Genomic DNA, 13,072 nt, shown 5'->3' with positions numbered 1-13,072 from the left:
ATGCGCGGGGAAAATGTTAGTGGTTTCATTCCAGCAGGTCAGTGGCGATCAATATGGAAATTTACGAGTTGAACGATTTGGTGGTAGTGTACTGGAAGGAAAAAAATATGTCGATTCGTGGTAATGCGCTTAACGACTGCTAACAGGTTTTCCGTTGTGTTTTTGCAATTAATGGATCTTGCCGCCTTTCGTGAGCGGTCGGGAGCTTACCCGTTCGCACGCACCGATCCCATTGCTTGTGTGGCCGCTCGATTACGCTCCGCCTCACGCCCGACGACTGGCAGCGTGACGTCAGCCTGCCCTCTATGCGGACGCTCGACCCCGTCCCTCTTTCTCCGTCCGGCGATCATGCAGACGCTGCAGAGGCCCGGAACCTCACAGGATGTTTGCCAACCTGTCACGCGAGATCAGCGACAGACCTTTGTGGGACTGAATGTGACACAGTTTATTCATTAGTATTTTGCATTCTCCACAGTGCACGTGACGTCACAACATGCTGTAATTTTCGACGTCACTCATTTCGGACCATTCGGAATGGTGTGTTGCCATGGTGCGTTGCATTGATGTCATGCGTGACGTCGCTGCATGCTGACTAATCGGCGTGGCGCAGCATGGTGTTAAGCCAACGTCGCAGAACCTGGCAACGCGCATTTAACAGCTGTCGCTGTAAAAACCTTTCCACAGAGCGGCGCGGCATTGCTGCGCGATCAGAGAAGCGACTAACACGACGCGCGCTGTCCGCTTGCAGGGTGAACATTCCGCTGGCGAACAGCGATGGATTCGGCGACGCTTTCCGGTGCGTGCGAGGGACACCCATGAACCCACACGTCAAGTGCAAGTTCTGGAGGTTTCAGTAAAAATTTTAAAAACTCTCTTGTTGCAAATCTCAAAAGTGCACACGAACACCGCTCAGAGCGCCTATGTGGCACGCTGTACACCATATATTAGCAGTCTCACTTCTTGGTGGACACCTAAACCGCGCCTTGAGGGAAGGGAGCAAGGTAGCAGTGAAAGAGAGAAAGAGGTGTCGTATTGGAAAGCTCCGGAATAGTTTCGACCACGTGGGGACCTTAACGTGCACTGACATCGCACATTTCACTGGTTTTTGAAACGAAACCTTCACTGCGCTATAGGTAAAGCCGCTCTTCGCGTGTCACTAAATTCGACCTTTCCAGAGCCAGAGGTCATGCTTTCGCGGGGGTTCACGTGTCCACTGAGATGTCGAGATCTAAGAGCTACTGGGCCGTTTCATTTCGTCCAAAACGCAGTCCTCCACGTAGGCAGACTTATGTGAGCTCAGTTGCGTTTCGCCTCCATCGAAACGTGGCCGACGCGGCCGGATTCGAACTCGGGTACACCGGCTCAGTAGATGAGCGCCTTAACCGCTGAGACATCGCAGTGGGCACCCAATCAGTGTGCGGAGCGCACTCAACCTTACAGACGCCAAGCCGCTTCCTATCCAGTGTGGGGAACACTAAACGCTACCGACGCCAAGCCGCGTCTACTTGCCCGATACAAAACAGCTTTCGCTCTCTAATCAGGCTCAGCAGTAGTTAAGCCGGACCTAATTTTAACGCGATAGCATTAAGGAGCTCGTTTTGATAATAACTGGCCCTGTGGGAAAGGAAATGGCGCAGTATCTGTCTCAAATATCGTTGGACACCTGAACCGCGCCATAAGGGAAGGGATAAAGGACAGAGTGAAACAAAGGAAGAAAGAGGTGCCGTAGTGGAGGGCTCCGGAATAATTCCGAACACCTGGGGATCTTTAACGTGCACTGACATCGCACAGCACATGGGCGCCTTAGCGTTTTTCCGGGACGCCGGAGGCCCGCCGTCGTACTCGCGGGCCCCCACAACTGCTGCCATGGAGGTATACGCCGTGGAAGGCGAGATGATCACCCCCGCTGCCCTCTCCGAGGAAGGATGGAGTACCATCAGCGGAAAATATGAAGGAGCACGCCAAACCAGGATCCGGGAAAGAGCGGAGCAGCTTGGCCTAACGCAGCAGCACGCCGCATCGACCAACGTCGGACGCGTCTGAAACACAGGCAAGTCCTCAGTAGTGACCGATCATAAAAAGTCGTCAACGAGACGTAGAAGGCCACCACTCCCACGCCTACCGGAATATGACCACAAGGTCGTAGTCAGGCCGAGGAATTTAAACGTTCGCACAACTACCCCGGGGCAGTTGCTCAAAGTGATCTGCCAGCAGCTCAACCTCCCGCCTCAGGAAATCTTCACGAGCGACAGGTTGCGGATCAACCCATACAACAACACCTTCGCGATGAACACCCCCGTGGAAGAACGAGCAGGCGCCTACCGGAGCATGCCAGAATTCACAATGAACAACGAAGACAACCCAGTAATGGCGTACTTCCCCACGCCAGAGCGATTCGTAAGAGCAGTGATTTACGGAGCCCTCGGCAACGAGACGCCGGATGAAATTCTTCATTACTGCATCATTGAAAACCCACAACTCCCCATCGTCAACGCACGCCGCATGGGACGTTCCAGAGCGGCCGTCATCACCTTCGAGGGCACCAAACCGCCGAAGGAAATGATTTTCCAAGCAGGCCTTTTCACCTGCTATCCGTATAAAGAACGGGTAGAAACATGTCTCAACTGTCGCAGGGTCGGGCACCGAGCCGATGTGTGCTACAGGCCGAAAAGCCAACGTTGCCGTCGCTGCGGGGAGGAGCACCCGCCACCAGAGGAAGGCGAGTCCCCCGGCTGCGAGGCCAAATGCATCATTTGCGAGGGTGCGCACGCTACGGGAAGCCGCAACTGCAAGCACCGTTTCGTCGAGAAACCGAAGAAACTCCAGACCAAGAAGCCACCGATCGGAAATCGGTACGCCCTGCTCTCCTCGGAAGACGACGACAACCCCGGACGACGCTCGAGATCCAGACAACGGTCGTCGAGCCGACGCCGCAGCGAAAGTCAGTCGAGGGACAGGTCTACCTCCTGCCCGCCCCTGGACGACCGCGGATCAAGCATCCCGAGAAGCAAGAGCAACGAGCGCAAGAAACCTCCCCTCTCAGGAAGCAGCAGCTCACAAACAGGTGAGCTGGGCGGACATTGTCTCCCAAGCGGACGCTAGGGCGCGCGCGTCTCTGGAGCAAAATAGAAAGCTGAAAGAAGAGAATGCTGCACTCCGTAGGCGTCTAGACGAGCTTGAAAAACTCGTCAAAACAGGTCCCAATTATATCCCCCTCAACAAACCGGTAGGCGCGCGACCGGCTCGACCAACTCCGACCCAAATCGTAACCGAGGATGCGATGGATACGGACGCTAAAGAGACAGGCGTTGACAGGCATAGATGCTAACGCGAAGAGCGTAGCTGAGGCATCTCCAGAGGGTGAGCCGCAGCCCAAACCAAAAACCGTTGTCACCTCTAAAGGCACTGCGCGCATAAACGAGAGGTTAGGCAAACTTGAAAAAGACAACCAGGAAACCAAAGACAATCTCTCACTAGTCGGACAGACCCTCCAACAAATCGTACAACGCCTAACAGCACTAGACCACCTCGTGGCTCTAGAAGCTACCGTGCAAATGCTCGTGCAGCAACTGCCACGAAGCCCCCCCCCCCCCCCCCTCGTGCAGCAACTGCCACGAAGCCCCCCCCCCCCCCCCCCCCCCCCCAAACAACTCAGTATGGTCCCTCGACCCCAGAAAATTAAGATCTGGCAGTGGAACTGCAGGGGCTACAAAAACAAACGCGGCAACCTGCAGCTCCATATTCAGCAGATATCCCAAAAACCAGACATCATAGCGCTACAAGAAGCCAGTTACCCGATCAAATTGACGGGTTACACGCCTTAAATTCCCCCAAACACGGATCCGAAAAAACGTATCTCGGTCACCGCGACTTTCGTTCAACGCAGCATCGCAGCCATACAACACGACATCGAAGACACAAAGGTCCAGCGCACGCTAGTGGAAATCCCGCCGCGTAGAAAAGGGGATGGAAACGTCTACATTCTTAACATCTATAGTTCACCCAAGGACAGAACTAAAGCAACCTCCGACATTATCCGTAAGGCCGTAAAACTAGCAGGGAAATCCCAACTTGCAGTGGTAGGCGATTTCAACGCGCAACACCCGGCCTGGGGATACCGGATAGCGCACGTAAAAGGAAAGGCGCTATAGCAGTCCATACAAGACGAGGGTATGACGATCCTTAACGACGTCAAAGCGCCTACTAGGATAGGCAATAGCGTCAGCATGGACACAACCCCCGATCTTGCCCTTAGTGAAAACATTAACTCGGCCATATGGACAAATACAGGCCTCACGTTAGGAAGCGACCACTACATAGTAAAAACAACCTTCGAGACGGCCCCATGCAAATCTCCCCCGTTAAAAACGAGACTCAAAGATTGGGACCGCTTCCGCAAAATTAGGGACAAAACCGCTCCGAAAGAAATCGACAACCTGAACGAGTGGACCCGCGCCTCGAAGGAATATGTAAAAGCCACCACAGAGGACACAGAGGCGATAACATCGCAACACACGACCGGCCCCAAATTGAAATACATGTGGGAAGCCCACCTGAGCTTACAGCTGAGGTGGAAAAACAAAAACACAATCGCGCCCTCAGAAAGAGGATAACACAGCTGGAAAGGAAGATAGAAGCGTACGCGTTCGAGCTGGAAAAACAGCAGTGGGGACAGGTATGCGATAGCATGAACGGGCACCTGGGTAAGAAAAACACGTGGCTTAATTCTGCTGCGACACTTACTCGACCCCACATAGACCAAATCGGCTCAACGCAATAGACTTCCTCAAGTAGCACACAAATTTTCAGGTAACACAGAAGACTTGATCAAAGAGCTCAAGGATAGATACCTAAACACCACGCAATCCACCAACCCCCTCCCCTGGTATAAGGGCGAGCCGAACTCAGAATTAGACCAGGAAGTCAGCACGGCGGAAGTATGGCAAGTCATGAGCCAACTAAGAACGACATCAGCCGCAGGACCCGACGGCGTCACCAACAAAATGTTGAGAAATCTAGACCTTACGTCAGTGACTGCCCAAACTGACCTAATCAACAAACTCTGGCAGGAGGGTGAAATCCCTCAAGAATGGAAACACGCCAGAACCATCTTTATACCCAAACCAGGCAAGAAGCTAACAGCCGAAAACCTAAGACCTTACATCTTATTTAGGGAAACTAATGGAACACGTGGCTCTGAACAGACTCCAGGGATACGCGGAGGATAACGACTTCCTACTCCACTCCATGCTAGGATTTAGAGCCCAATTGTCCACGCATGACGTCATGATTCAACTCAGTGAAGATGTAATCCCCAAAAGCAAGAACACGAGAGCTAACCTCGGATTAGACATAAACAAGGCCTTTGACAACGTGTCACACGAGGCCATCCTCACTAACCTATCGAGGCTAAATCCAGGATTCAGAACCTTCAATTACATAAGATCGTTTCTGGACCAAAGGACGGCCGAGATATCGCTCGATGGGGTGATCTCGGATCCTATACGCATGGGCTGTCGGGGGTTCCCGCAGGGCTCGGTACTCTCGCCGTTCTAAATTAACCTGGCCCTCGTAGAACTACCGAAACACCTCGAGGCCATCCCTAATCTCAGACACACTTTCTATGCCGACGATATTACCCTCTGGATTACGAAGGGAAACGATGGGGAGATAGAAGAGACCCTACAAAGGGCCGTCGATACCATAGAAGCCTACGTTAAAATGGTAGGACTAGAATGTTCTCATCCCAAATCGGAGCTCCTAATTAAAAGAGACATTCCGAGAGCACAGAAATCCAGCCTCCCGCCAGCGAAAAGAAGCATACAAGTGCAAGTCAAAGTAATTAGAGAAGTGAGTTCCATCCGAATCTTTGGAATGATAATCCAAGAGAACCGCCAAAAAATACAGAAATAATCGAAAAATTAAAGCCTCAGTTCACCAAACCATTAGACTGATCCGACGCATAGCGAACAGGGGAACAGGAGTCAAGGAAAAATATCTATGTCGGTTGGTGCAAGCCTTTGTCATCAGCAGGATGAATTACGCCCTCCCCTATCTACAGTTATATAACGCTGAGAAACTCAAAATTGAAGGACTCATCAGGCAGGCCTACAAGGCAGCCCTATGTCTACCAGTCAGCACCTCCACTGAGCAGTTACTGCAACTCGGCCTACACAACACGCTAACGAATTGACTGAGGCCCATCGTAGAATGCAAGAGCTCAAGCTCACTAGAACCAATGCGGGTAGAGCAATCCTAGAAAGGCTCGGAATAAAAGCGGAACCGCTCAACGCGGATACTCGAAAAATCCCGTCCAACCTCCGAAGGACAATGACGGTAAAACCATTGCCGAAAAATATGCACACCGTCCACCACGAAAGAAGACGCAAGGCCAGAGCAAAAGCCCTAGCTAAGAAACTTGAGGGCCGACGGGACGTCGTCTACGTAGACGCGGCAGCTTACCCAACACCCGAGAAAGCATTCACGATAGCCGCGGTGACCGAGGAAGGCCAACTCATAGCGAACGCGACAGTACGCACCAACTCTTAGAAATAGCCGAAGAAGCGGCAATCGCCTTGGCGTTGACAAACCCGCGAGCAGAAGTGATTGTCAGCGATTCAAAAGCAGCCATTGGCAATTTCGCCAAGGGCAGAATATCTCCCCTCTCCTTGGGAATTCTCAGGAATTATCGAAAGACAGGACAGACGTGGAATTGGTTTGTGTACCGGCTCACTCGTCAAACCCGGGGAACGAGACAACCCACGATAAAGCTCGAGGATCTATCGGCCGAGCTGTGGATGCTAACTCGGACGTCGAAATGACGAGAGACGGCCTTAATACCTACCATGAGTTTACTCAACATTACAGGCTAGAAAGGCTAACCTTCCCTGCTCCGCATGAAAGCCTAAACAAAGAACAGGAGGTACTGTGGAGACAACTTCAAACAAAAACTCTCCCTAATCAAGCTGTCCTAAGCCATGTGTACCCGGATAGATTTAAGCCGGAGTGCCGCAAATGCGGCGGCAAAGCCACCGTAGACCACATCTTCTGGGACTGTCCGAGAGATCCCCCACCAATATCGCTCAAGAGGCTCGCGCCCCCGTGCCCGTGGGAGACCTTGTTGCTCAGCTCCGACCTGGAAACCCAAGTACAGGTGGTGACGAGAGCCGAAGAGGTCGCCGCCAGTCTCCACTGACGGCCACATAACAAGATCAACAAATCCATCGATAATAAACGTTTCCCAATCCAAAAATCCATAAAAACGCAGACGCCACGGTCGGTTTGGAACACGGGAAGCCGGTGTCGTCGGCGTCGGCCGTGAGCAAAAAATCCCTCTTCCTCCTCTTCCTCGCAATGTACGCCACTGCCCCAACAGATAGCGCGCGACGGCAGCACAAGGAAAAGAAGGGGCATATAATATAATTGGTTTTTGGGGAAAGGAAATGGCGCAGTATCTGTCTCATATGTCGTTGGACACCTGAACCGCGCCGTAAGGGAAGGGATAAAGGAGGGAGTGAAAGAAGAAAGGAAGAAGTGCCGTAGTGGAGGGCTCCAGAATAATTTCGACCACCTGGGGACATCGCACAGCACACGGGCGCCTTAGCGTTTTTCCTTCATAAAAACGCAGCCGCCGCGGGTCGGGTTCGACCTGTCACATATTTCGGTGGACAACCCGGACCGCGCCGCAAGGGAAGGAAAATGAAAATTTGTTTTAAGGAAAGGAAGTGACGCGTCTGACCTATCTCTCGTACGGGCGCAGTGGGGCCGTGCGGGCACGCAGGAACCACGCGGTGAGCGGCGAACAACGCAGCGCACGTCCAAAGCGCGTTCACCCCGAAGCTTGCAGCTTGCCGCCCAATCGTTCGGCGCGGAAGCTATGCTGGCGTTCGTGGCATCGGGTTTGTCGAGAACGATGTGTCGACGAACTACGACTGCAACTTAAGTTTCGCACGTTTCGGCAAGGTGCCTGGCAGCGCTTCTACGTGGTTTGCCGCACTGCGCGTCCGTTGCACGTACGTAGCAGAGCGATTTGTCTGACGGGCAAGGTGTCGCGCCAAACGGGCGATGGCGTTCCGTGGGCTCCCTGGCAGTGCTGCAACACGCTGTCGCGTTCCGCTATTATAGGCGAAGCTTAAGCGTCCTCCATTTTTTTTTAAAGGAAATGGCGCAGTAACTTTCACACCTCGTTGGATACGCTAACCGCGCACTAAGGAAGAGAGGAAGGTAGGTGTGAAAGAAAAAAAGAGGCGCCGTAGTGGACTGCTCCGGAGTAGTTTCGCGTGGGGATCTTTAACGTGCACTGACATCGCACAGTTAATTTATTTTTGAGGAAAGCAAATGGCGCAGTAATTCCGGAACCGTACCTTAAGGGAGGGAGGAAAGCGGAAGCGAAAGTGGAGAAAGAGGTCTCGTAATGGAGGGCTCAGGAAGAATTTCAACTGCGTGGGGATCTTTAACGTGCACCGAAATTGCACAGTTAATTGATTTCTGAGGAAAGGAAATGGCGCAGTAATTCCGCAACCGCACCGTGAGGAAGAGAAAAAGGCGCAAGTGAAAGAAGAGAAAGAGGTGTCGGAGTGGAGGGCTCAGGAACAATTTCGACTGCGTGGGGATCTTTAACGTGCACTGACATTGCACAGTTAATTGATTTCTGAGGAAAGGAAATGGCGCAGTAATTCCGCAACCGCACCGTGAGGAAGGGAGGAAGGCGGAAGTGAAAGAAGAGAAAGAGGTGTCGTAGTGGAGGGTTCAGGAACAATTTCAACTGCGTGGGGATCTTTAACGTGCACTGACATTGCGCAGTTAATTGGTTTTTGAGGAAAGGAAAATCACGCAGTAATTGTCTCAGATCTCGTTGGACACCCGAACGCGCCCGAAGGAAGGAATGAAGGTGGGAGTAAAAGAAGAGAAAGAGGTGTCGTAGTAGAGGCCTTCGGAATAGTCATACCCAACAATTCCGGACGAAAGCATTTTGTAGCGAAAGCTACACTAGGCTAGTCAGCGGCGCATTTCGGGTAAGCGTCCTTAGTCACTACCACGCATGCGCCACTAGTTTCACCGAGCCACAGGTGTCCCGCAGCTGCGCCGCTCCTTTCCTGAAAATCCAATTTTCAGTTTCCTCTTTCTTCCTTTCTGCATTCCCTCTCTCTCCTTTTTCTTTCCTTACGGCGCGGTACGGGTGTCCACCGATATATGTGAGACAGTTACTGCGCCATTTCCTTCCCTCATAAACCAAACAGTGAGCCGCCAGGTTTCACTAGGTTCATTGGCGTTGACAAAGTTGCAGAGGCTGTTTAGTTTCACGAATGGAATGACACACAACTGGCTCCGTGGGTCAGTGGACGCCTTTTTTTTAAATTGGTTTTTGGGGAAAGGAAATGGCGCAGTATCTGTCTCATATATCGTTGGACACCTGAACCGCGCCGTAAGGGAAGGGATAAAGGAGGGAGTGAAAGAAGGAAGGAAGAAGAGGTGCCGTAGTGGAGGGCTCCAGAATAATTCTCAATTTCGCTTTCATGTAGGTGGCGTTGCTGTTCAAGTAGTAGTAGTAGTAGTAGTAGTAGTAGTAGTAGTAGTAGTAGTAGTAGTAGTAGTGGTGGTGGTGGTTTATTTAAAATAACATAAAAGGAAGGTAAAAGATTTTTGCTAGCCCCGGCATCTGCCATCACGTGCGGCGGCACCTGAGCTGGGGCAGCGGAAAGAAAGGATAGCAGGCAGGTGGGAGAAATGAAATAAAAGAGGTGAGGGGACAGAAGAAAGACATGGGGGGAGGTAAATAGTACACTACATAAAATAGATATACACTGCATAAAAACATTAAAAGTGAACACTATAAATGCAAAATAAATATACTATATACATTATTTACACAAACAGTCAAAAAGTCAGTTGTCTTCGCGGCGCGCGTGTGCTGATGACGGGAAACTCGGCAGTCAATGGTCACACGCGCGCCGCACTTTGCACACAACAGCTGGTGTGGGGCGCCCAGCTGTTAGAGCGTCCGAGGTAGCACACGCGAAGCGTTCAGTCACAGCACTGTACTACCTGGCGCAGAACAGGCGGGACGTCAAGCCCGCCTGTTCGAGAAATACACACAGGCTCACCAAGGTTCGCTCGCGGGTGCGCGCACTGCCTTGCGGCCACAGGAGCGTCTCGAGCGAGTCCGGGAAGATGCCCAGCGCTCTGTAGGCCGCGAGCATATCGCGACGAGCGTCAGCGAACGCGGTGCAGCGTAGGAGTAGGTGCTCCATTGTCTCCACTGCACCGCATCCATCACACACATCACTCGTCGCGATTCCGTGTCGCACCCGTCGTACCCCGGGCCACACGCAACCAACGCGCGCGCGGAGGATCATTGCGCGTTGCTGCCGCGAAAGGGCACGGCAGCCGTTGAGGCTGGGTATGCGCTCACCTCCGGCGATGCGCGGGTCCGGGTGCTGCTGTCGGAGATCTTCCTGGATCACCGCACGCACATCCTCCAGCGAGAGGGGGTGGTCACTGGCTGGCAGCTGGTGTGCGGCGGTCGCGAGACTGTCGGCCTCTTCGTTGCCCGCAATGCCGCAGTGGCCTGGCACCCACTGGGCCCGCACAACGCATCCTTGTTGCGCGAGCCGCGCGATGCCGGAGCAGATGGCTCGCACGAGTGGTGTGCCACGGCCGTTGCACTGCAGGCGGGTGCGGGCGGAGCGGGAGTCACACAGCAGAGCACTCCTGGGTGGCGGGGGGGAGATTGTGAGCAACAGGTCCACCCCGAGCTGCAGTCCGAGCAGTTCTGCGGTGGTGGACGAGCCCAGGAATGCTGCGTGCGTCTGGCTGTGCAGCCGCAGGGCGGGGATGGTGGCCGCCGCTGCGAGGGAGCAGCTGTCTCTGACCACTGAGCCGTCTGTATACACGAGGAGGTAGTCCCGGAGTTCCTCGTGTATGACGGCTCTGGTCAGCTGCTGCACAGCGCAGAGGGGTGTGCTCCGCTTTCCCCGCGATGCCGACGATGTCTCGCTGTATCTCCGAGGCAGCTGGCCAGGGCGGGCAGGGTCCGTAGGGGGGGGGGGGGGGGGGGGGGCGGCATCAGTTAGGCGCTCGTACTCCTGCAGCGCCGCGCCCATTCTTGAGTGGGGATGCGAGCGCAGACGCTGCAGAAGCGAGGCGCCGTCCGGTGCGCGGTGCAGGCGATCGATGTGATGCAGTGCCCTGCGCGTTGCTTGGAGCTGGAGCGGCCAAGCTCCTGCCTCGGCCAGCGTTGCGGCGCTCTGAGAGTTCTTGGGCAGGCCGAGGCACACGCGCAGGGACTTGCGATGTTGCGTCTCCAACTTTCGCCAGCACGGTTTGCGCACCGTGACGAGTGGCAGCGCGTAGAGTGCCGCCCCCAGCGCTGCGGCGTTGTAGAGTCGCAGCGCAGCGTGCTGGCTGATGCCCTGGCCTCGAGCGGTGAGCCTGTGCACGGCGGCGGTGGTCCTCTTCAGCTGCAAACAGGCCTTGGTCGCCGCGGGGCGGAAGGAGAGGCGCCAGTCGATGTCCAAGCCCAGGTACCGCACCGACTATCGCCAAGGAATCGGAGTCCCGTCCAGTGACAGTGGCGCTGGGCGGGCGCGCGAGCGCGAAACGCAAGCCATGGCGACCGATTTGCTCGCGCTCAGCGACAGACCCAGGCCGCGCAAGCGGGCGTCAATTGCCGTCAGCGCCTCCTGAAGGCACCCACGCACGCGGAGCGCCTCGCCCGGTGGCCCACGGCACCACAGGGCAATGTCGTCCGCATATATGGACATGTACACATGGTGTCGGCCGCCCGCGGGGAGGCAGGCCGGCACCACCGACATGGCCACATTGAAAAGAAAAGGCGACAAAACAGAGCCCTGCGGCACGCCCTGTTCCACCGGACGAGGCTCGGAGAGCTTGCCCCCTACTCGTACGCGCATGGTGCGCCCGGTCAGGAAACCGCGAACATATTGCAACAGGCGCCCGCTCACACCTGCCCCCTCCAGTATCGCGAGAATTGGTGCACGGAGGACGTTGTCAAAGGCGCTGGAGACGTCCAGTAGCAGCAGCAGCGCTACGTGCCGCGCCGCTCTAGCGTGCTCCAGCGCCGTGACAACATCCGAAATCGAATCGGCCGTGCACCGCATCGCGCGAAAACCAGTCTGCCGCTCGTCAAACAAATCAGCCTCCGCGACTCGCTCGTTCAAACGCTGCAACGCCATGCGCTCCATGAGCTTACCCGCTGCCGATGTTAATGCCACTGGTCGGTATCCGCTCAGCTCCGTCGGTGGGCGACCGGGCTTCAGGATAGGGCTGACGACCGCAGTGCGCCACTCCTCTGGTAGTTCCCCGCGTTCCCACACCAGGTTGACCTGCTGCAGGAGGACCTGTCGTTGCTCCGCATCCAGGTTCCGAAGCATCTGGTAGGTCACCCCGTCCGGTCCGGGCGCCGATCGGCGGCGGCAGCGCTGCAGCGCGTTATTCAGTTCCGCCGCGGTGAAAGGCGCGTCACAGGGACCTTCCGATGTGACGGGGGTGGGCGTGGCACCGCTTCTGGGGCTCTCCGATGCAACCATGCTGGCTGCGCCCGCGGGGCTTTGCGGCGCGAACCGATCGGCAAACCGCTCAGCGAGTTCTTCAAAGCTGAGCCCGCTCGCTATTGCCAGGGCAGCGAGCGGCTGAGGGTTTGCCTGCGGTTCGGAGATGCGCCGCAGGGTGTCGAAAAGCCTCCGCGAGCTAGCGTCCTGCTCCATCCTGTTGCAGAGTGAAGCCCACTGCTGCCGGTATAGTTTGTTGGAGTGGCGGCGCGCCTTCGCGTCCAGGCGGTTGTAGACAGTCCAATCGGCGGCCCTGTCGGTCCGTCGCGCCCTGCGCTCTGCCTGGTCTCTCTGAGCGCGCAGCTCCAGCAGGCGGTTGTCTGGTGCGGGCTGGCCTGGCTGTTCAATAGCAGAAACCTGCTTCGATGATAGCGTTCCCCACACTGGGTAGGCGGCGCACCCACCCTTCCACCCTGGCAGGTGGCAGCTTATGGTTGATCGCGAGAAGTTGGTCACCAAATAAACTCTGCGGCCTATTGCTGCAGTGTCGCGTGTGAGCCACA

At 55.2% G+C, this 13,072-nt stretch overlaps 2 protein-coding genes across 2 annotated transcripts in view; one reads left to right on the top strand and one right to left on the bottom strand.

The window, feature by feature from the left end:
- Positions 1-872, top strand: part of LOC144118313 (neprilysin-1-like) — a 73,034-nt gene extending 72,162 nt beyond the window's left edge. The window contains exon 24 of the mRNA XM_077651277.1: positions 749-872. Coding sequence (XP_077507403.1) covers positions 749-857 — 109 coding nt within the window. The 3' untranslated portion in view covers positions 858-872. The remainder of the gene's footprint in view (positions 1-748) is intronic.
- Positions 873-9,609: 8,737 nt separating this feature from the next.
- Positions 9,610-12,725, bottom strand: LOC144119470 (uncharacterized). Its single transcript, XM_077652072.1, has 3 exons — positions 12,636-12,725; positions 11,055-11,534; positions 9,610-10,958 (listed from the first exon to the last, which is right to left on the bottom strand). Exons 1-3 carry the CDS (start codon positions 12,723-12,725, stop codon positions 10,041-10,043), a joined length of 1,488 nt encoding a protein of 495 aa, XP_077508198.1. The 3' UTR covers positions 9,610-10,040.
- Between the last annotated feature and the right edge of the window lie 347 nt (positions 12,726-13,072).

Source organism: Amblyomma americanum, chromosome 2 (genome assembly GCF_052857255.1).
Source record: "Amblyomma americanum isolate KBUSLIRL-KWMA chromosome 2, ASM5285725v1, whole genome shotgun sequence".
Taxonomy (NCBI): domain Eukaryota; kingdom Metazoa; phylum Arthropoda; class Arachnida; order Ixodida; family Ixodidae; genus Amblyomma; species Amblyomma americanum.
This window is presented reverse-complemented; position numbering and strand designations above follow the sequence as displayed.